The following is a 24,565-nucleotide window of genomic DNA, read 5'->3' on the forward strand; positions in this document are numbered from 1 at the left end:
TAGCATCCCCCAGTATTTCATCATGCCTGGCCTGATGGCTCTGGTCTCTGCTTCCCTGCAAGCATGCACCCTTCCTCTTTCAAAGCTCCTGACACCTGAGTGAGCTGCTCCATGTGGGGAAGAAGCAAAGAGAAAACCGATGGACTGCTGTTCTGCCCTCCACTCGGAATACAGCCGCATGCAGAGTGCGGCTGTGGAGAAAGGGACAGGAGCCTGGGGCAGGATGAATGACTGTGGTGCTTTGGGGGAGGGCTAGCTCAGTAGTTTGAGCATTAGCCTACTTAAACCCGAGGTTGTGAGCTCAATTCTTAAGGGGGGCATTTAGGGATCTGGGGCAAAATCTGTCAGGGATGGTACTTGGTCCTGCTGAGAGGGCAGAGGACTGGACTTGAGGATTTCTCAAGGTCCCTTCCAGTTCTATGAGATGCTATATCTCCATATATTGTTATTATGCTTTGACATTCCTCAGCATGGAGAGCTCACAGAGCTATTCAGGCAGCTGGGGAAGATCTCAGGAAGGAATCTCATGATGGCATCAGCTCTGCCTTCCCACGACACTGCACCGTGGGGTGTATACCCACAGTGCTTTGCTCACACCTGTTCACAGAGGGAGCAAATGTGAACACCCTATGATGATTCTTGGACAAAACTTTGTAATATAGACATACCTCAGGAGAGGAGGGGGAGTAAATATAAATCTTTCAAACATTATTGAGACTCTTCATTCATTTTTCACACATTGGTCTCAGTGTCATTTTCATCCTGCATATGTTTCATAAAATATTCTACACATAATGAACTATTTCATGAACATCCCAATCTCCCTGTGGATGGATAACCTGTGAATGAAAAAATTCCTTGCAAATTATCCATCCAGTTCCGCTTGTGCCATTGTGGGCAGAAATATCTAATGGATGTATTTTTAGACTCTTTCATCATTTTACTCATTTTACCTTCTTTTCCTCTCCTTCTCATTTTACTTTTATTCCTTTGTCTCTAGACCATGCGTTTTTATGGAGGGCAATCTTTTCTAGCATGTCCTTTATTAGTACTGAGCAAAGAGCAAATGACACAGGGATGTAACTGTAACCTAGAGGCACTGAGGCTGCTGAGAAAGGAAGATTGAAGACTGCTCCACAGCCTTAGCAAAGAACCAATTGGCTATTAACTTATGTAGTAGAGGTCCATGGCTTTAGTCCCTAAATTCCCAGATATAATCCCACTTGACAACAACCCAGGTCTGTAGGCTTTGCACAGATAATGAGACACCGATCTAAGAGAGCAGGAAGAGACACTAGTCACAACATTGAACATGATGTTAAAATGAATATAAAAATAACACGTTCAAGGTAGGCTCCAGCTGCTGCTGAAATCAACAAAAAGACTCTCATTGAGATCTGGGTCAGGACTTACATGCAAATTTTAGACCAAAGTGGATTATTTTCAATCCTTTCCTTGCATCGTCCCTTTCATTCACCTGAATAAATCCTGGTAACAACACAAAAGACCCTATTAATCAATGGAATAAAGCATGATCTCAATCACACTTCTGCCTGGAAGTCACTGGCGTTTCACAGGTATTGCCGAGAGCAGGGATTTAGTTCTCTGTTTCAAACGTAGAGTCCATTGAACAGCCAAAATTCCTGACGATTTTAGTAATGTAGCCCTTTGCAAGCATCACATGACATTCTGTTGCCAAGGGAGCTGCCTGAGGAGAGTGCCACTCAGATCCAGCATCTCAAAATCCCAGGCGTGCCCCAACCCCCTACCCCATGTCCCTTCTCACACCCAAACTGCCTCCCAGAGCCCATGTCCCACAGCCCCTTCCATGCCCTAACCCCCAGCACTGAATCCCCATCTGCACCCAAAGTTTCTCCCCAAGCCCAAACTCTGCACTTCCTCCTGCACTCTAAAACCTTTGGCCCCTGCCCGGAACCTCAAATTCCTGTACCTCAAACCCCTCATTCCTGGCTCCATCCCAGACTCTGCATCCTCACTCCTGACACACACCACCTCAGCCTCAGTTCCCTTCCCATACAGCAAACTCTTTGTTAAGCTGAATATTTGACTAACCAGCATTCCCCACCCTCCATTTCCCAACAAAGTTTTTACTGTACCTCACAAAAGTCTACTGAGGAGACAAAGTACTGCCATGGATTAGAAGGGGGATGAGGGACAGAAAACAGAGCACGGATAAATGGTTAGTTTTCAACATGGCAAGTCTTAAAGTCAATGAGACTACTCACGAGCTTAATATTAAATTTGTGCATAAGTACCTTCCTGGAACAGGACCTTGGACCAGCATTGTTTAAGATATTAATGAAAGGAGAAGTGAGCAGTTAGGTGGGGAAATCTGGATGGCACACAGTCATTTTGGTTATTCAAGACTGGGACTTCCATTGTGGGGAAGGTTCAGTTTTCTGGACCGCTGAAATGAATATGGTGATTAATATTTTCCAAGACATCTGAGGGACTTATGTATTTGTGCTATTGAAACTCTATGGCTGCGTCTAGATTGGCATGATTTTCCGGAACTGCTTTTAACGGAAAAGTTTTCTGTTAAAAGCATTTTCGGAACAGAGCGTCTAGATTGGCACGGACGCTTTTCCACAAAAGCACTTTTTGCGGAAAAGCGTCCGTGCCAAGCTAGACATGCTTTTCCGCAAAAAAGCCCTGATTGCTATTTTCGCGATTGGGGCTTTTTTGCGGAAAACAAATCTGAGCTATCTACACTGGCCTTTTTGCGCAAAAGCTTTGCGCAAAAGGGACTTTTGCCTGAATGGGTGCAGAATAGTATTTCTGCAAGAAGCACTGATTTCTTACAGTAGGAAGTCAGTGCTTTTGCAGAAATTCATGCAGCCAGTGTAGACAGCTGGCAAGTCTTGACACAGCCTATGAGATTTAGGAACTTGGAAAATGGGACTTAAGAACATCGTGTGGAAGCTTTTGAGAGAGATACTCAAGGTCATTATAATATATTTATGCCTCATCTGGAATATTCTGTTCATTTGTACTCAGTCTATTCCTAATATGACATAGAAAAAAAAAGGGTACAGTTTGAAAAGGATGGGACATTTACTGTACCACCATATTTACCATTTGTATGTTATTTTCAACATTCCCTATACTGAAAATGGGAGAATTTTATAATGTTGCCATATCTTTAACTGAGGATGGTATATCTCTGGTAGCACAGAGATAACATGTTTATACTGTCCTGAGTACGTGCATTCATTTTGCAGCAGGTATTTCATAGGAAATATGCTTCCTTTCAGGCAATCTCAAAGTTCCTCAAGAGAAGGTAATATTGGCATTCATTTAAATAAAATGGCAATTTAAGGAGCTAACAACATTTTTCAAAAAACTCTGAGCAAGTCACAGCATTATCATTATTGACTTTGAAATATGCTTTTGCATTTTTTGTGAAATGGTGCAGTGAATGCTTTGGCTGCTGGGAGGATAGAGAATAAGAGGTAGAACTGAACGCAGGGGCTGTGTCCATTAAGCTGCAAATTAATTTCTAGAATAAATTTTTGTAGGGTATGTTTGTGTTGCATGGCAGATGAAGATTGATTTCAATATGACAGCAATTTCTTTTTGGTAGGAGCATCTACCCATCAGAGAGAAACTGCTGACACTCTGTGTGCACATGTGCGCGCACACACCACATTGTGTCCATAATGTTGGTGCATCGTACAACTTTCATAAAATAGCTATTATCTAAGAATGAAGAATTTGCTTGTCAGAAAATTCAGAATAGTTTACAATTGTGCATTGGTTATTTTGTGTCTAAAACAATGGAGACTCTAATCCCCATTCACCCTCCTCCATCCTTCACCCTTATTTTGGTCCCTTTCTGTGTTTCACTTTGTTGCATGACATGTGAATTTAGAATCTAACATTTTGGGGTTCAAGACTAAGGGCCCAGCTTCCCTGTCCCCCCGCTCCATCTTGTTGTCATTTGCACTTATACAAGTGGATGAAAAACGCTTCCAAACCAGAATAGTAGCATTCTTCCCTTCCTCTCCCACATCCCTCATCCCCATACAGGTGCAAAAGGCCACCAAAGGATTCAGGCAGTGGAGAATGAGGTTCTGTGACTCTGATAGTTCTTATGATGATCCCAGCACACTTAATCATAACACAATACTATTTACTTTACATCAGACTGGCCCCTGTCTATCACGGCCTCATAGGGAGTAAAGAATCCAACCCATGTTCTATGTTCTGCATGAAACAGTAATAATATGTGGTTAAGTGGCCTGGTGTTGGTTATAAAAGCTTAGCATAGGAGCCTCTACTGCTTGAGCTAAAAGCCAATTGACTCCCAACTTAGGCTGTAGAGAGCTCCCTTGTTCTTATCTCTTGCTGTAAGCGGTCTAAGTGTCTCTCCATGGGAGAGTGAACCACACTGAGTGTGTGGGTTACACTAGCATTGCTCCTCAGATCTTATTTTCTCCCAAGTACACAATTGACGGGGAGGGAGCAGGAAATAAGTGGCTATCTGGCCCTCCCGGTGGATATCTCCCATGCATTCATCAACTGGCTGTCTTTGGAGAAGGGAAGGAAATAGGTTGCACCCCAGAAAGGGGTTTCCACAAAATTGATCCTGACTCGGCTGTGTGGTAAAAGCTGGATCCGAGCCAAGGTTTCCATTGTGACAAGGACTGTCATTATGTAAGTTCCAGTTCCTGATTCTTTGCTCCGGCCAAATAAGAGATGCTAGGGGGTGCCAGCTGACAAAAGCTGGGATTTCCAGAACTCATTATGTTCTAACCATTGCTTCCCTCATGCTCCTCCTCCCCCTAATATACCCCATGGTACAAGAAAGGTGACATAGCAAGTTGGTCATACTCCTCTGTATATGCCGGGGACTTTCACAGATAAGGGGCATTCCCAGCAGAGGAGATTTAAGGGAAGTTTCCATTTCCTTATGTCTACTTCTATGTTTGCCAGAAGTTAGAAAATACAGTATATCGATTTTATTTCAGTAGTTAGTATTTGCTGTCAGCTCGTTGAGAGTTTTTTGTCCTCTCTTGTGTCTACTTCAAACAAAGCCAACCTGCGAAACAACAATTTTATCTTTTCTTTTCTGGTCTTGGCAACCTCATATCTTTTTCTCTGGAATGGAAACATGCTACTGTGTGAACAGTGGGAATGGCTGGTTTTCTGAATGACTGCTAACATTCCAGAATTCATTCCCATGTAGCACGTTATTTAATATCCTCAAAACCGCAGACTGGGTTTTCTGCTAAACACCGCTGGGCTTCCATTAATATTAAGGAAAATAAGTCCTTAACGTTAACTATTGGAGGAGACCTTGTATAAAGTCAAATTCCTGTAAAATGAGGCTTCGAGGGGAAAAGTGTGTTTGTGCATGATGTCAGGGGTAGAGGAAGGAGAGTGGAAGGGATCTTGTTATATTCCGACTTTAGCAAATTGTAGCCCAGGTTCCTTAAGCATCTTGTGAAGATTTATGATTGACAAAAACAAAAACCAGAAAATACAACCCTTCAAGGCCCAGTAATCAGGATATTCCAATACTATTTACTAATTCTGGAGCACATAGTTGCTCCTGCTATCAAAGTGGGTCTCCTTTAAATCATTAATCCAGAAATGTAAAGCAGAATGATTATGTTAGTGTATTCAGAAAATAGCCCTGAAAAAAATTATTGTAAGTGCTAAAATGTACCACCATACAGGATATGAATGTTTCTGTATTTCACACTTAAAATTAAAACAGGAACACCTGATTTATAGGGAGGAAAATATACAAATAAAAAATGGTGCATTGCAGGAGCATTTCAGCATTACTTCTATGATGCTAAAAACTTCCTAGGTCAATTCAAAACATGTAGTCCTTGGGGCTGTATCAGCTATCATCTATAGCAGTTCTCATTTCAGGTAGCGGTTGCAAATAGTCTGGGAATCAACTGCCCTGTCCTGCATGATTTATCTTAGTATATATCCAAATAATTCCAGTTGTCTGGGTACAGCAAAAGGAGGACAGGAGACACTTAATATGGATTTTAATCAGGTCTCAACATTATTATACAGATGTCTGGGACACCCAGCAGATAAAATGTATTGTGCAGATCAATCTTACAAAAAGGATTGATATCCTATGCCTACTTCTTGCGTGGCAGGGAGGGTATGAGGTTGGGGAGGGAAGAAGGTTTAATCAAATACATATTCCAGCCTGGGTAGAACATAATATGTGCATGGAATCTTCAAAAGGTTTTTACTTTTGTTTGTTCTTTGGGTTTTTTTCATGCCTAGGTGCCTTTTTTTAAAATTTCTTGAGAACTAGAAATAGTATTATCATTTGGAAGTTGGGATATTGGTCTGTGAAGGATTCAACTCTTTTTCATCAAAATCTATACAAAAAAACATTGTCGGCAGTATATTATGCCAGTAGCTGATGCGGCTTTCTAGGCATGTGGGATATATAAAATACCACTACCTAATATTTCTCCATCTCTGTTCCCCATCGGTCACTGATACCAATAAAAGTTAGTGCTTCAAACCAATCCTCCATTTTAAAGAAGCCTACATAATAACCTCTTTCTAATATATATAGAGAACCTCTCACAGGGTTAGAAAAAAATTCTTTGTGTGGATACGTAACATTCACTTAAAAAAAACCCCAAAAAATCAGCAGACTCTTTTAGGAGACTGCAGATTGCTGATGAAAAACATTGGGTTTTTTATGCAATATGTTTGACCCAGTTTGTGAAAGAGAATTTTTTATCAGCCATTCTGCATAGACTTGAAGACAATATGTCTTGATCTTTCTTCATAACTGAAGTCCCTTGGCAACCAGACTAGAGTGTTTGATCTTCACTATAGTTTTTTTTTTTAAAGTAAGCTGATGATGGCTTTATAAATATCTTGATTTAATTTACGGTGTTTAAGGAAGAATATAAAATAAATAGTGTGGGATTTTCAGGTAAATACTATATGAAAATTGCATGTGTACACATGCAATGTCACATAATTAAAACAGAAAATTCTGGAAGGAAACTAATTTTATTTCTTAGAATATGCTATGTGCTCAGATTACTATCCACTCTTGAACTTTATGATCTCATATTCCTTTGTACATTTATAACTTTGAAAAATAATATATCCCATCTATAGATGTTAATGTCAATTTATAGCATTATAAAATATAAGGAACATGTGTGACCTATGTATTTCATGCCTATAATGAGAGAAAAGGTGTTGGGGATTATCTGCATAAACCATCTTTGGATTCACCAATCCTGAGTAATGCTTTCATCAAAACTTATTTTGATAAGACTATATACTGCATGACATTATCTAGTGCTCATTCTTTGTAAAATGTCTGTTGTGCATTTTGCAGAACCACTCTTGTTCTCTGTAGCAGGTACTGTAAAGAAGATATGATTGTAAATGAATACAGTAAACTGCAGTTTGATACATTTTCCAAGGAGTACAGCAAAACATGGTGTTGAATGATTGGCTCCCTGGTTTTTCAGCAGGCACCATGTGATTTAACATCACACTGAAAGAGATGAAATCTAGCATCAGTGTGACAGAGACATGGCTGTACTTGCTAGTTTTGCTTGTGGAAAAAAACTGTGCTTGACTTCATTGTGTATAAACACTTCCAGATCGGATTCAGAGTGCTGAATTCCATCTTGTGCTGTTGATATACGTATTTAGTTAAATTGGAAAGTTCAGTACATTCTGAACCTTTTAAAAGGTCTTGTCAAGTACCCTACTAAACATATTTGAGAGAGATTTGAAAGCTCACACAATACTCGGTATTTTTATTCATGATGTTCTGTACATTGCTGCCGTCACTCTGGGTAATATAGAAAGAAAACAGTGCACAGTTAACTGGAGTAAAGGCCAAGGCCACAACTTTTACTGAAGTACAATAACTCATTTTGCAGTGCTTCCTAGTAGAAGCAGTCTCTCAAGTAGCGAGGAGTCAGATTCTGAGCTCATGAGCTCTGGATCCAAGAAGATGTAATCTTCAAGCTCAGCTCCCGAGCCATAGATAAGTCCTGTGAGCAGGTTTCAACCAGATTCATTTTAGCATTGTGAATGCAATTATTTTTATTTCCATTTTTACTACATGAACGACAGACCTTGGCAAATACCCAATGGGTCCCTCTTTATCGGGGTTATTTGCATATCAAATGAAAGGAAGCAGAGAGCAGTTAAAATGCCTTCCTTTCACATCTCCCGGAGAAGAATGGTGAGATGGTTTTCCAGCAGCCTGTGTTATCTCTGTGCATATGTTTTGCACACTATTGCCTGTGGGGAGGGGGAGCAATTTTTTTATCAGACTCTCTTTTTGGTGGAAATTTGAATTTTCAACTAAATGGATTTTTGATGAAAATAGTTTGCTTCTGCAGAAATTTCTAGGTGTTTTTTTAAAAATGAAACAAAACAGCTAAACAAAACTCCCTGAACCACCCTCCCCCCTGAAAATCATGGCTAGATGTTCAGCACAGCAATGCCATGCCTCCATTGCGGCTACTTGCATTGCCTCAGGTACCCTGCTCTTTATTCTCACAGGGTATGTCTACACTACCACCCTAGTTCGAACTAGGGTGGTAATGTAGTTAACCGGACTTGCAAATGAAGCCCGGGATTTGAATTTCCCAGGCTTCATTTGCATGTTGCCGAGCGTCGCCATTTTTAAATGTCCGCTAGTTCAGACTCTGTGCCCCGCGGCTACACGCGGCACGAAGTAGGTAGTTCGGACTAGGCTTCCTAGTCTGAACTACCTGTACTCCTAGTTCTACCTAGTTCAAGGCCGCGTGTAGCCACGGGGCACGGAGTCCGAAGTAGCGGACATTTAAAAATGGCGGCGCCCGGCAACATGCAAATGAAGCCCGGGAAATTCAAATCCCGGGCTTCATTTGCAACTCCGGTTGACTACATTAACCACCCTAGTTCGAACTAGGGTGGTAGTGTAGACATACCCACACTGACTAGGTGAGAGCTTGCACAAGTGTGTGTAGGCAGGCAGGGGAATCACACTCCTGCCTCACAATGTAGGTGTAGCTGACGTATATGCCTACATTGCAGTCATTGGGTGTGGCTCAGGAGACACGCCCAAGCTATCTCCAGTCTCAAGTATCTAATTTGCAAACTCCACAAGTAATGACCCAAGATTCTGGGTAAGCTTGTACAGCCTGCCCGGAAGGGTGCTCAGACCAATACCTGAGCTTTCTAGATTAAACCTAACTCAGTTATGTCTTCATGAACTGCAGTCACACCCCATGATTGCAGTGTAGACATAGCCAATGTCTAAGAAAGCTTGTATCTACATGAAGGAGAAAGCCGCACCTCTGTTGTGTTGGTTAGCGACCGAGGGTGGGAAGTTGAAGAATATAGGAGACATCTAGGTGAGCATGTCCATGGGATTTTTGCTCCTTGTGCTTTTGAAGACCTCCTCCTGCATCCCTAGAAGGGTGACTTGAGATATGTTTGCCAAGTATGAAAGGAACTATAATGAACAAAACTGTGCCAATTCTTCATCACATTTATTTGCAGCTTCCTCTCCTTCCACCTAGATGCTTCGGTCTTTAGATTGCAAGCCCTGATTGATAGAGATTGTCCCTTTCCTGCGTCCGTCCAGCACACAGAACAATGTGCCCCTGCTCCCATTGGGGGCCCTGGGATGTTAACATAATATAAACATTTAATGATGAACATTTGTTTGTTATTTGGGCTCCAGTTCTGACATTTTCCTCTTTTTGTTCTTCTTTTCCATGCTTTCTTTGGTATAGCAGACCACTTAGGAATTGAATTCATGGGTAAGTTTTCACTTTTCTTCCTTTATCTTACTACTGTTGATCTTCTGGGGTTTAGTCCCCTGCCTGCTGAAGCCAGTGGATAGGCTGCCATTCACTGTAGAGGTCTTTGGAGTCATCACTTAGGGACAGATTTAAAAAAAAATATGTGCCAAGAAGGATTTTCAAAAGCATCTAGGTGTCTAACATGCATTGATTTTCAATGGGAGTTAGGCTTCTAGCTGCTTTTTGAAAATCCTTCTAATACTCAATGAAATCAAAGAGACGGCAAGATGCTTTTTAAAATCTCAGTAGATACCTGAATCCCTTTAAAAATCTGGCTCCTCCGTGTTTACATTTTGCAACACAATTTGGACTCATTTACTACATTTTTAACTATCTCACAATCTCAGCATCATGCTCACGAGCATTATAAGGGTCGAAAGTTCCCAGTGGCACTTTGTTATTTTTGTGTGTGGTATTACAATATATAATGGAAAATAATAGGCTGTATCATGGTAACTGAGAAGATAATACTGTAGACAAGATTTTGGGCACTGGAATAATATGTGTCTTTCTGAAGAAGTACCATACATGTTAAAACATTTTTAAACTTGATTTTTTTTCCATTGAATTAATGTTGTAAAAAAATGGTAAAATTTAACAGGGTCTGAAACAAGATGTGCATATTTCAGGATGATAGTGAGGCATTAACTTTATTTCAGGACAAAGTCTTTTATATAAAGTAGCAGAAACTAGCGATTGATGGAGATAACTTCAGGCAGGTTTAGAAACGTCAGAGAAGAACATAGAAGTACCTCAAATGCTTAATCGGCTGGAGTCTTGAGTTTGCCCAGTCAAAACCTTACCTGAAAACTGGTGCTCAGCTGGGCTATGTCTAGACTGCAAGCCTCTTTCGAAAGAGGATTTTTTGAAATAATCTTTCGAAAAAGCCTCTTTCGAAAGGGAGTGTCTAGACTGCAACCTCTTCTTTTGAAAAAGTGAGCTGCTTTTTTGAAAGAGAGCAGCCAGGCAGTCTGGATGCTCTGTTTCAAAAAAGCCCTGTTTGCATTCAAGAATGCCTTTTTTCAAAAGAACACTTTTGAAAAATGCATTATTCCTAGTGAAATGAGGATTACCGCCATCAAAAGAAAAGCCGCGTTCTTTTGATTTAATTTCGAAAGAACACGGCTGTAGTCTAGACGCAAGTGAAGTTTTTTTGAAAAAAGGCTACTTTTTTCGAAAAAACCCTGCAGTCTAGACACAGCCCTGGTAGCACAAACACTTTCTTCAAGGAACTCAGGCTAATCCTTTGCAGAGTTAGAAAACAAACTCATCATATGAGCTAGGCATTTTGCCTAAACCAGTAAGTGAGGTTGCTAATATCTTCAATGCAAATTTTAAACAGAATTCCTTAACTCATTTGTTACTTGTTGATCTTATGTGGCTAAGCCGTACGTTTGTTTTACTATATATTCCTGTTAAAAATGACATGAAACAAATATTATTTTGGCACAGTCATGAGGGACATTTATTTGAAACACAAACACATACAGAGCACAGCACAACACAAAAAAAGACCGAGCCCTAAATTTGGAGTTTGGTGTTCAGAAGGGCTTTAAGGTGAGTTTTGGCCACTGTTTTAGCTTTGTCATGTAATTTCCCCATGATTTGGAACTTATATCAAGACATGACCCTATTATTTAAAAAGCAGAAGTGTATTTAAACAATGACAAGAGGTAAGTTTTTTAAAATAATTTATTTATATTTATCTACATCTCAGTAATTGATAAGGTTCTTACTGATAAATTGACAAAGCATAGAATCATAGAACCATAGAACTGGAAGAGACCTCAGAAGGTCATCAAGTCCAGCCTCCTGCTTTAGACAGGACCAATCCCAACTAAATCAACCCAGCCAGTGCTTTGTCAAGCCGAGACTTAAACACCTTTATGATGGAGACTCCACTACTTCCCTAGGTAACCCATTCCAGTGCTTCACTCCCGCCTAGTGAAATAGTTTTTCCTAATATCCAGCCTGGACCTCTCCCACCTCAACTTGAGACCATTGCTCCTTGTTCTACCATCTGTCACTACTGAGAACAGCCTTTCTCCATCCTCTTTGGAACCTTCCTTCAGGAAGTTGAAGGCTGCTATCAAATCCCCCCTCACTCTTCTCTTCTGCAGACTAAACAGACCCAACTCCTTCAGCCTCTCCTCGTAGGTCATGTGCTCCAGCTCCCCCTAATTATTTTGGTTGCCCTCTGCTGGACCCTCTCCAATGCATCCACATCCTTCCAATCCAGAGATGTCATTATTCCCCTTTATTCAGCTCTGGTGAGGCCACATCTGGACAAAAGAGGTGGCCAGACCAGCACATACCATCTAAGATGATTAGCTCTGCTCTTACTCTCACCTGAATAGACATTTGCAAGATCAGACCACATAAGGGAAATTTTGTTTTAAAGTCTTCTAAATGCTTCATGGAATTTTAAGGCTAGGCATGATCCATGACAAAGCACTGGGTGAGACGATTTAGTTGAGGTCAGTCCTTCTTTGAGCAGCGGGTTAGACTAGGTGACCTCTTGAAGTCTCTTCCAACCTGAATTTTCTATGATTCAATGATTCTATAGTACACAGAAAGGGCTACAAGAGGGGGAAAGCATTTCCTGTCTCTGCATCTGGCAAAGACTCAGGTCATTAAGGGTACATCTACACTCAACACCAAAGTATCCTGAAATAGCTATCCCGCCTCTTCACAGCAAGCCCGTTATTTCAGGCTCACTATTCCGATGTCCCTGTGAACCTCATTCTATAAGGAATAAGGGATGTTTCGGAATAGCTCTTTATTTTGAAATTTGGCTCTGTGTAGACAGCGCCAAATGACGAAATAAGCTATTTTAAAATAGCATCAAAATAAGATACGCAATGGCTACGTCTACACTGGCATGATTTTCCGGAAATGCTTTTAACGGAAAAGTGTTCCGTTAAAAGCATTTTCGGAAAAGCGCGTCTAGATTTGCAGGACGCTTTTCCGCAAAAGCACTTTTTGCGGAAAAGCGTCCGTGGCCAATCTAGATGCACTTTTCCGCAAAAAAGCCCAATCGCCATTTTCGCGATCGGGGCTTTTTTGCGGAAAACAAATCTCTGCTCTCTACACTGGCTCTTTTGTGCAAAAGTCTTTCGGAAAAAGAATTTTGCCCGAATGGGAGCAGCATAGTATTTCCGCAAAAGCACTGACAATCTTACATGAGATCGTCAGTGCTTTTGCAGAAATTCACGCGGCCAGTGTAGACAGCTGGCAAGTTTTTCCGCAAAAGCAGATGATTTTGTGGAAAAACTTGCCAGTCTAGACACAGCCAATTTGTGTAGCTCAAATGGTGTATCTTATTTCGAGTTACAGTGCAGTGTAGATACACCCTAAAACTGCATACTTTGAGTATATTTTCTCATTGTTTTAGAATTTGCGTTTGAAAACAAAGCTAGCCCATAGGACTTATACTAAAGGGCGGTTGGAATATTTATTCTGATTTCCCAACTGATGAGTTTGCCCACTGGCTTACATGACCTCAGAAGAGGCCCTAATTCTGTCTAAATTGCCCAGATCTTATGCACCTAGGCTGGGTATATCATGAGACAAGCTTTCTGAAAGACTTTATGTGGTTTCAGTCAGCATAGAACCAGGAACTTCAAAGTGCGTGCAAGAACAGTAAAATATATTTTAGAAAGGTTGTCCACATTTTTATAGTTCTTAAATAGGAACTATAACAATTTTACAAATCTTTATCATAAGTATATAAAATACAGTATTAACAGTTATAAAAATGAACTTTCTTCTTTGTTTGCAGAGTCATTATGTGATGATACAGTAATCAAGGGTAAAACCTTGACAGTCATTCAAAGCTTTTTGTGCGTGTGTAACTTTATTACTGAAAGAAATCAGTGTAATCAGTGGAATTGCTTCCATTAGGAAAACTGAACACCTACACAAGTCTTTGCAGCATTCAGGCTTCACTGTACAATCCTTTACATAATCCAAGAGGCATTGTTTCTGGGTATTCTTTGTACAAGCATAAGACTACCCGCATGTTAGCAACTTAGCTCTTTTATCTTCAACTCTGTGGATAAACCCATTTCTGAAGTTTTCTTGAATTTAAGGGGCAACAGTAATAGGTAGGGGCTGACTGTCCATTTTCACTGCTATAGCAGATCTCTGGCATTTGGCATCTTCACTGTGATTTTTAAAAAAATGGTGAGGTGTTAGAGACAGGACAGGTGTAATTTTGCTTTATTTTTACCATTTCATGAGAATTTAGCTGAATAAGTATGAAAAAAACACACACACAAAAATGATGCCACATTAAGGACAATGTGTGAAATTTCCCAATGTGTGATACTTTTGAGAATGGTTTCATACTTTTGCCACTAATTTATCATAAAATGAAAGGTGGGATTTGTACACAAAATTAAGAGTAGATGTCTTAAAAATACAAAACAAGCAAAAAATGAGAGAAGCAAGAGCATCACAGGGGATGCTGGTTTTCATGAGTGAAAAAGATCAAATCCTGTTTTTTGAATTAGCTATTCTGTTTTCTAGATGATATTGGCTATACAGATACGGTGAATGTCTGAATGGCTGGACTTCAACAGTGTTGCTGGCTTCAGTTTGCAGGGCTAATTTTTGAATCAAGAAAAATCTTTGTTTAAAAATGGTTAAAATGCTAAAATGACTTTTGATGTATTCCTTTACATTTTCACTCTGGAAACAAAATTCTGTTCCTGCTCACATACTAGGGATGTTAATGGCTACTTGGTTAACTGGCTAACCAATGAGTGATTAAGTGATTGCTTATTGGTTACCAGTCCTGGTAAACAGCCCCCCGCCCCCAACCCCGCTCTGCATTTAAAACTCGGACCGGCAGGCTGGCTCAGTCCCAACCAGCTGGTTTGAGTTTTAAAAGAAGAGCATGCAGGAGAACAGCTTGCCACCCCATGCTACTGACTCTGTATCAGAGGCCCCCACTGAGAGGGGCGGGGGGCAAGAACTGATCTGTGTGGGGAGCTGATTTTTAAATAGTCTCCCCTCGTGGACAGGCTCCCACCTGCTACCCCATGCTGCTGCCTCTGGGAGTGTGGCCAGGAGCTGGGAGTGCCTTGGCTGTTGTCCCCACCTCCAGGGAGAGTACTGAGTAACCGTGTAACCAATAAGAATTGTTATGGTTATACGATTTTTAAAATAAATGTTTTCTAATATCCCTAATGCATACATGGGCAGCTTCTATTGAACTCAGTGGAAGCCACATGAGTCTAAGAATAGAGGCTGGCTTAGAAAATGGGCATTTTTGTATTGTGACCGGAAGTACCAGTTTCATTTTCTTATGGTTGTCTAACATCAAGAACTTGAAGGATAGTCTTGTGATTCAGTCACTGGACCTAGACTCGGGAGTTAAATTCAATTTTCAGCTGTGGTACAGACTTCATGTGTGGCCCTGTCCTACTTACTTGATACCTTTGTGCCTCAGTACCATATCTGGAAAGGTGGATAATAATATTACCTTTCTCTCACTTTTTGTCCGGCTTGTCTATTTAGATTGCTGGCTATTTGGAACTGATGCTGTCTCTTAGCATGTGTTTGTACAGTGCATAGCACAATGAATCTGATCTCAGTTGGAGTTCTGGGGTGCTACAGTAATATAAATGTATATTAATAATCTTCCACCTGAGGATCTCAAAACACCTAGAAATGGCAGTAAATTTAGATTCTTAGCATTTCTAGCACATAGGCAAGCTGACAAGTAAAGATTAACATGGTGAAGAAGAAACAAACTTGATCAAAATATAGTCTGTGTAAAATACATTAAAGGGCAGAAGGGCAGAGTTTTTTTGGTTAGTAGTATAAAGTGGTAGAGAAATTTAGGAGCTCAGAGCCGGTATCATTCTAATAACAAACCTTAGGGGTTGATTAATAGTACTAAGTAAGGATGGAATCTATCTTACTCTCATCGTTGTCACATAATACAAACTAAAAATATGGAAGTGAACCAAAGATTTTCCCACAGGAACAACAGGCGACTGACTGCTAATGGAAAGAGACTCATACCATTGTGTATTACCACCATTGCTAAGACAATATGTTACAGTGAGTTACAGAATCAAGATCTTCAGAAATAGACAACATACCGAGCCTTGGTAATCTGTTTTGGTGATTGTGATGTCCTGTTAGAACTGATAGGGTCGAGTCAAACCAAGGTGTCTGTGCTCTTGATCGCATTGTACACTGTGAAAGGGACTAAAGGAAACAGCAATGAATGAAAGAATCTCTGCAGAGGTAAAGAGAAAGCCAACCATTGCTGGAAGTGTTGTTTGACCACCATCGTGCGGAGAAGACTAATTAAGGACAAAAGATGGATGGTGGAACAAATCAGCTGGCCCATTACTTGAGGAACCAATAACAGGAGAGCCTTAGCACCAAGTCAGAATACCCATATGCCCAGACCCTTCCAGTCTTCTTGTGCCACAGCAGTGCATAATGGGATACAGAGGTAAAATAACATGCCTCATGCAGGGACAAGAAGAAATTCATTGAACTACTGAGGAAAATATAGTTGTTATGCAAAGAGGTTATCTTAATAGGGTGGTAAGGCGGTTTGGAGCCAAACTAATACCAACTGTATAAACTAAATCCAAAATCATGCAATAATAACAGAAACCTACCCATATGTAACTGCAAAATAAATATTGCAGCTGCAGAAGAATGCGTGGCAGTATGGATCTGCAAAACCAATTGGCGAGTGGCACTTCGAATCTGTTATAATAACTTCTGATTTACACTGGTGTGAAATGTGAATCACTCCCAAGAACATTTAATTAGGGCTTTAATTAGGTGGTTCTTTAGGGATGATTCACATTTCACACCAGTGTAAATCAGGAATTTAAGTCGGTAGAGTTACATCAAAATAAAACCAGTGTGTGGCCAGAATCAGGGTCTTAATTAACCAGGCATAACTACTCTCAGAAATGAAGTGAATTGAGCAACGAACTAAAACAGGAATAAAATATCACTACAGTTATCCTTGGTGTATTTTCTTATGATTGTGAATATGTGAAGAGTTTTCATTGTTCATGTTCCAAATATTAAAAAAGTCTATATCAGAAAAGCTGGTGCTTTCATTTGGTTCTTTCACTGACACCTCTGTAACTGCCCTCTGTATTTTCAACTCTTCTGATTGTGACAGTGTGTGACCACTGTAATCATATGAGTGAGACTTGGGGAATACATGATGTGGTTAGCTAATCTATTCTCTGACCTTGAATTTTATCGTCTACTGTGACAGACACATTTTGATTGACCACGCTTAAAAAAAAAAATTGTACTGGCTATTGGGCAATAGCAGAGAAACAAAAAACAGAGAATTTTGCTGTTTTGTGTAAATAAATAAAAGGCAAAATGTTTCCACACAGCTGGTGATCTATGCAGTTTGTCGGCTGGGCTTCACACTTGCAGCAATGTTTTAAAGCAGCAAATAAAAAGACAGACCTGGGATAGCACAGAAGGACTTTTCTATCATTGAATATTATCACCCAGACTCAGCTGATGTAAATTGGTACAGTGTTATTGATTTTAGTAGAGTGACATTGATTTACATCAGCTGAGGATCTACCTCTGTGTACTCTAACGGTGATATATTCCAAAGATAAATTTCAGATTTTCCTGGATTCCAGTTTTCACAAATAAGCGCACAGATCCTTTTTTTATATATAGTATCTATTTAGGGCATGAACTGTGCTTCTTGGTACAGTGTCTATCACATAAGGGCCCTGATGTTGGTTGTTCCACTGAGTGCTAAAAAAATATAAACCTTAATGCTTTCATCCATAATTGCTAATTATAACAATTAAGATTGTTATGATACAATTGTATTGATTTTACTAAATTGCTAAAGACCTAGGAAATCAGAATGGAACATCAACAGAACAAGGCAAAAGTTCCAGGAGAAGGAAGGAATCCAACCTTTAACTGAACCAATAAGGGGTGCATTGTAATACATTAGGATTCAAACTAGACCAGTAAGGATATGTCACCTCATGCCCAACAACTCTGGGAGCTGTAAATGCTATGCTGCTGGGGTTTATAGCCATTAGTATCAGCCAGAGTATAAGCATGCTTGGTCACACCCTGGCTTTTTTTCAGAATAACCCCCACAGCATTCCAGTTCTGAATTTCCCTAGAACTGTCTATCCTGCAGGGTCCAGCCCCCGCAATGAATACTCTCAGAATTCAAATAGCCTGCACTTTAAAGAGGTCAGTACATGGCAGTTTATTAACTAGAATAAATGCACCTTTCTCTTCAAACACAGCATTGCGTTGATATATAGTAAAAATAAATCAAGTTTATTAACAAAAAAGGGCATTGATAAAGTGATTCCAAGTGGAAGGATTAAAGATAGACATAAATGCAAACAAATTACTGGAAAACACGCTTCTAAAATTAAAACTTAATCAGCTGTCGTTCTTGTTCAAGATGATTTCCTTACTCACAAAAAATTCTCCAGTGTCATCTGTCTGTTTCAGCCAAGAGCCATCCTTACAGCATCAAAATGCTGGTGTGTTTGATCTCCCAAGAGATGGCTACCCTAAAGTCTTTAGTCAGTTCATTAAATCTTCAAAGTTTATCTTGGACTTCCAAGTCAGGAAATCCTCTTTGGGCACTCAGCTTGGCTCTGCTTGATGGGTCTTCCAGGAAGTTAAAACTATGTCAATTTTGCAGTCTCCTGTGATTTTACAGTGCAAATGATAGTCCTATAATCTCTGATGCAGATGAATAATCCATTGTCTGGGTTTCTGGCATGGTGTCAAATGACAGAGCTACTTGTCTTTTACTTTGTTTGGAAAAAAATGCCTGTTTTATCTCCTTCATCTGTTTAGTCTGCAAACGATATCAGAAAGTGTCCATAATTTCACCCAAAGCGTTACAGACATTTCACAGTGAGATGAACAATCAGTGTGATGTTAGCTTTCAACTGACAAGATGACACCCCTTTAATTAACTGTGATGGCAGTAGTGTGTGAAGTGTACTGTGCTTGTCAGGCCAGCTGAGTTTTATTGTTACCTATCAGGGAGCCCTTTGGCATCTGGCACTGGGGTGCTCTGAGGTCACAACCATATTGCTCCATAAGCCTTCTGCTTCCTCATTCAGTCTGACCCTATTGCTTGTTATCCTATTGTTTGTTACCCTTACTCATTGGATTTTTTATAAAATTAGGCTGTAAGACCATGTGTTTCTATATGTTTTGTGGTATGCCCAGCACTTTTATGTTGTTGTAGTAGTAGTAGTAAATAATATAATAGCTTGCTGAGAGATGACATGATTTTGGAATTTTAGACCAAACATGTTCCAAAACAGCGCATAAGGATGGTGTGAGGCTTATGACATTCTCTCCAAACTCTCCATGCTGAGCAAAATAGCCACTTAGCCCTTTTGAGCCATGTCTGCACTGCAGTGCTATTTTGGGCCACCGGAGGTATCCTGAAATAGCTATTCTGCGTCTTTTAGACGTGCCCGTTATTTCAAAATATAACAGGCTCTCTATTCCACGTAAATAGGATGAGGATTAATAAAGACAAATGCAAAGTGCTCCACTTAGGAAGGAACAATCAGTTTCATACATACAGAATGGGAAGTGACGGACTGGGAAGGAGTACGGCAGAAAGGGATCTAAGGGTTATAAAGGACCACAAGTTGAATATGAGTCAGCAGTGTGATGCTGTTGCAAAGAAAGCAAACATTATTCTGGGATGCATTAACAGGTGTGTTATGAGCAAGACACTAGAAGTCATTCTTCCGCTCTACTCTGCGCTGGTTAGGCCTCAGTTGGAGTATTGTGTCCAGTTATGGACACCACATTTCAAGAAAGATGTGGAGAAATTTGAGAGGGAGCAATGAGAATGATTAAAGGTCTAGAGTACATGACCTATGAGGGAAGGCTGAAGGAATTGGATTTGTTTAGTTTAGAAAAGAGAAGATTGAGGGGGGACATGATAGCAGTTTTCAGATATCTAAAAGGGTGTCATAAGGAGGAGGGAGAAAACTTGTTCATCTTGGCCTCTGAGGATAGAACAAGAAGCAATGGGCTTAAACTGCAGCAAGGGAGGTTTAGGTTGGACATTAGGAAAAAGTTCCTAACTGTCAGGGTAGTCAAACACTGGAATAAATTGCCCAGGGAGGTTATGGAATCTCCATCTCTGGAGATATTTAAGAGTAGGTTAGATAAAAGTCTATCAGCGATGGTCTAGACAGTATTTGGTCCTGCCATGAGAGCAAGGGGCTGGACTTGATGACCTCTCAGGGTCCCTTCCAGTCCTAGTATACTATGATTCTATGATTCTATGATTCCAATGTCCCTCTAAACTTCATTCCATGAGGAGCAAGGGATGTTTTGGAATAGCATTTATGTCAAAATAAGTGTTGTGTAGAGAGCAGCAAATTTCAAAATGAGCTATTTCAAATATGACTCCAAATAAGCTACACAATTTGCATAGCTCAAATTGCATAGCTTTTTTGAGCAATGGGTCCAGTGTAGTCACACCTTTGGAGACCAAAGGAATTGGCATCCACAACTCAGGAGAGAGTAAGATTTAAAAAGTTGATGAAAGTGGAAGTGTTTTTAGGGACTGTGAGAAACTGGTGATGGTGTGTATGGTGGTGAGGTGACAGGGAAAACCCCTATGGGTTAAAAGATAAACAGCACAAGTTGCATCAGGCTAGGACTACAAATTGTTTAAAATGATATTCAAACTTGATGCCTGATTTGGGGAAGATGCAGTTCTGTGTGACTTACAACCTGTTGTGAGCCTTTTGTTCAGCATCACTCTCTATATTTGTCTCTATGTGTTGTTTTTCCAATTTGTTTCCATTTCCCCAACAAATTACCTTAAATTACTTTAAAGTGCTTGTGAAGAACAAGAAAGGGACTTACACTGCATTTAGTGTAGGTGGATTATGATAATATGTAGCAATTTGTGGCTATTTCCACTATTAAAATTGTCACTTCATGGATTACATGGGCAAAATTATTCTAATACATTTAATTTACCTCAATGACCTTCTTCTCCCACTCCTGATGTGACAATAAATCAGTTTTCTTCAGGAGAAAAACTTTGTGTAGGTATGGTTGTTTCTTTCTCCCATCTCTGACATATATTTTTGACATTTATAGTAAAATTCCAGGAAACACAGAAAATTTATATATATAAACAAAAGCCAAATTTGTCAGTTTAGGTGTTTGTAAAAAGGATATAAGTGCAAAAACTATACATTGGTATATTATCATTGATGCTGCATATAGCTCTTATTATTATATCATTTTCCTAGAGCAAAATGAGTCAGGGGGTATTCTGGAGGGGCACTGGGATCTGTATTGCGAACAACTTATTTTCTATGGATTATGAAGGAATATTTGTGGGGCCTTGAAGAACTTGATCATTCATACAAAGTTCCAGGTAAGTGTTGTCATGGTCCTCCTACGCCTAACGTCTTGGCTGTGCATTAGAACATGCACTCCACATTGTCACACTCAGACACAAGGGAATGTGTACCTCTGAGACCCAAGTGTGTGAGAAATACACAAGCAATAATGCATTGTATGTGTGTACAGGGTATGTGATGAATCATATAATTATTGGCGCAACTATGCATGCTTTTTGTGGCTTTTGAGTTGGGTTCAGGAGTGTGCCTCTTGAACTTCTTTATGGCTGGTACATCTCAGGGTACGTCTAAACTACATGGCTCCGTCGACGGAGCCATGTAGATTTGTTGTTTTGGCAAAGTCAAATGATTTAAATGATTGCGGCTTCATTTACATTTACATGGCTGCCGCGCTGAGCCGACAAACAGCTGATCAGCTGTTTGTCCGCTCAGCGCCCTAGTCTGGATGCTCCCATGCTGACATCAAAGCACTTTGTCGGCAGCCCCGGTAAACCTCATCCCACGAGGAATAACGGGGCTGCCGACAAAGGGCTTTGATGTCGGCAGGGGAGCATCCAGACTAGCGCGCTGAGCGGACAAACACCTGATCAGCTGTTTGTCGGCTCAGCGCGGCAGCCTTGTAAATGTAAATGAAGCCGCGATCATTTAAATCGCGGCTTCATTTGCCTTTGCCTATGTGTCTAATCTACATGCCTCTGACGACAGAGGCATGTAGTCTAGACACAGCCTCAGTGTGTAGCACTGTTTATCTCAAAGTCCAGACAATTCAATTCCATGACCAGGGAATGCACAGAGGTGCATTTAAATGTGACTTCTTTTTTACTTTTTCGCCGAGGCAATATCTTCTATAATACTGTCTCTCTAACATGCTGGGACAGACACAACCAAAACAACCGTTAATGCAAGGTGTTTCACAACTTGCATTTTGAATGGGAAATTTAAGTAAATATTTGATTTTTTAGCCTGAGAAATTACTGACACAGGCAAACATTGCAGAGCAATATTGATACCGTCAAACGGCTTATTATCAGAAGGTTTTACTCTTCGTTTTACAAAATGCAGCTCATACATTCTGAGCATCATTGTAATATGACCATCAGGAAAGAGGCAGAATCCTCTTACCAAACCAAATGCCATGATGGAAAAGGATGTTTTAGGGTCAATGTCAAATTTTTCTTGGATGAGAATGCCTTTCTATTAACTGGTACCAGGGGGCCTATGAAGCAGTATTGGAGATGCTAAGTACTGCACATTCCACATGTGATGCTAAGTACTGCTCATTCCAGAGCTCATTGTTACTCAAGTTACTTATTAACTGTTTGACTTTGTTCTTTCTGTAACTTTGCCCTTTGTCGTGCACTGAAGTGTTCCCTGCAGGAAGCCATGATTCTGAACACCAATGTCCTGATATATTTGTGTAACTATGAGGGAGTTGGTGCCACTTTTTCCCCCTTCTCTGAATCACAGGGGCCACACCAGTGGCAATTGCATCCGGCAGACCATACCAGTATAGGGTGGCTGGTCAGTTCCGGGAGCATCTACCTCCAATACAATGGTAAGTGCCACAATAAACGTTCCCATGGCACCTGATGCATTTGTAATACACGTAAAAATGTGTAACAAAAACTACTGATGTTTCTGAAAGTGAACTGAATCTTTCTATGTCCTCTATGCCTAGAATGAGTAGAGAGGCTGTTCCTCCACTAGCGACTGGAAGAGGGAGAGAAGGGTAAGCAGTGTGAAAATATTGCCAATGCACTGTAGATGCCTTTGAATTATTACTTTTATGTACACTTTTTTTCTCTTTTTCAGGAGCGGATGAATATGAAAAGGTGAAAAAAAAGTGCTGAGTGGTAGCTGTTGCTGCCTGTTTGAAATACCGCTATGTTCATGTGCATTCTGTAATTGTGATTCATTCTACCCTTCTCCTGCATCTTGAACATGTCTTCATCTGTGTTTTGAAACTAACCTGGAGGCCAGAGTCTTTCTGTAACCATTGCATGGTTTCAAGATACCAGCCCTTGCCTCTGATTAGAAAGAAGTAGGTGACGGTAATATAGTCGCCCATGTACTAGATCAATTAGTCATGCTAAGCATCAGGCCAGGGATAAAATACAGAATATGCAGAATACGTAACCAAACATTTAGTAATTATGTTGTCCGTATCACAGCCTTCCTGCATGTTCAGTTATGGAAGTCTGTTTGTGTTGTGTAATGTAAATCTTCTCATCTTTAACATGGCAGTATGGATACTGAATTTTACAATATTCTTTCATGTCTTTTTTGTTCTTTTTTGGGCATAAATCAGAACTTCCTCCACTCGTAGATTGTTATCTCCCAATATCTGCACATAAATTTTTCTCTTCAGCAGGCGCAAGGTGATATACTTGCGATCTTCTTATGAAATACTCTTTAGGTTTGAATGCTTTGATTAGCAGGCAAAGTCATTTTGCCTTTAGTTTTACTACAAATTATTAATAGTCTAGTCAGTTATACTGATGATTTCAAGTAAAAACAAATGGGGAGACAGAAAATATGAAAAGTATGAAAGCCCCTCGAGAGTTAATCAAATGATATGCAAAATGCTTTAGCATATGTGACAGTATGATACAATCCAATCCATACCACCTTTTAAGATAGCAGAAGCAGAGACGTTATGAACAAAATCAAAGAACAAAATCTACTGATAGAAAAGAAAGGGGATAAGAAAAAAAGTGAATTGATCCCTTTTGTAATTTATGGAGGCATGTACTGTGTATCAACACCATACTTGTACCATTATTAAAGAACCTTTCTCTCCAAAAACGCTTGCTTCCTAATGTTGTGATAGAGCACTCAAAGCCCACAGAAGTCAATGGGAAACTTTTCATTGGATTTTAATGGAGTTTGGATCAGTCTATCAGGGGAGACTTCCCATTGACTTTAATAGCATTAAATCAGACTCCATGACATTTAAAACTGGGAGACCGATAAAGTCAGGCAGCCACTTTCTCTCCTTACTGTAACTTTCTTTCTCTCTCCTGGCCCCCTTCCTCAATTTGTCTTGTTTTTCCCATGCTCATAAGTCCTCTCCTGTAGTTTTGTAAGATTATTGATCAGTGGAGGTAATTTTTGTATTGAAATGAGTATGAATTATTAGTAGAGTAAATGGGACTCATTCTTAAATAACAAAAATTTCTAGTTATCTTTAATATAGAGAGAAACACCCATCCAGCCACCCACCCACATACACACACAAACACATTTGTTACTCCTAGACAATTTTGTATTACTTCACATACACAAAATTCATGTCCTACTGCA

At 40.1% G+C, this 24,565-nt stretch overlaps 1 protein-coding gene across 1 annotated transcript in view; it reads left to right on the forward strand.

Moving 5' to 3' along the window:
* NRG3 (neuregulin 3) overlaps positions 1 to 24,565 on the forward strand; it is a 912,476-nt gene that overhangs the window by 755,452 nt on the left and 132,459 nt on the right. Inside the window, exon 4 of the mRNA XM_006112415.5 lies at positions 9,774 to 9,800. Coding sequence (XP_006112477.2) covers positions 9,774 to 9,800 — 27 coding nt within the window. The remainder of the gene's footprint in view (positions 1 to 9,773; positions 9,801 to 24,565) is intronic.

This window comes from Pelodiscus sinensis, chromosome 8, assembly GCF_052426305.1.
Source record: "Pelodiscus sinensis isolate ZL-2025 chromosome 8, ASM5242630v1, whole genome shotgun sequence".
In the NCBI taxonomy this organism is placed as follows: domain Eukaryota; kingdom Metazoa; phylum Chordata; order Testudines; family Trionychidae; genus Pelodiscus; species Pelodiscus sinensis.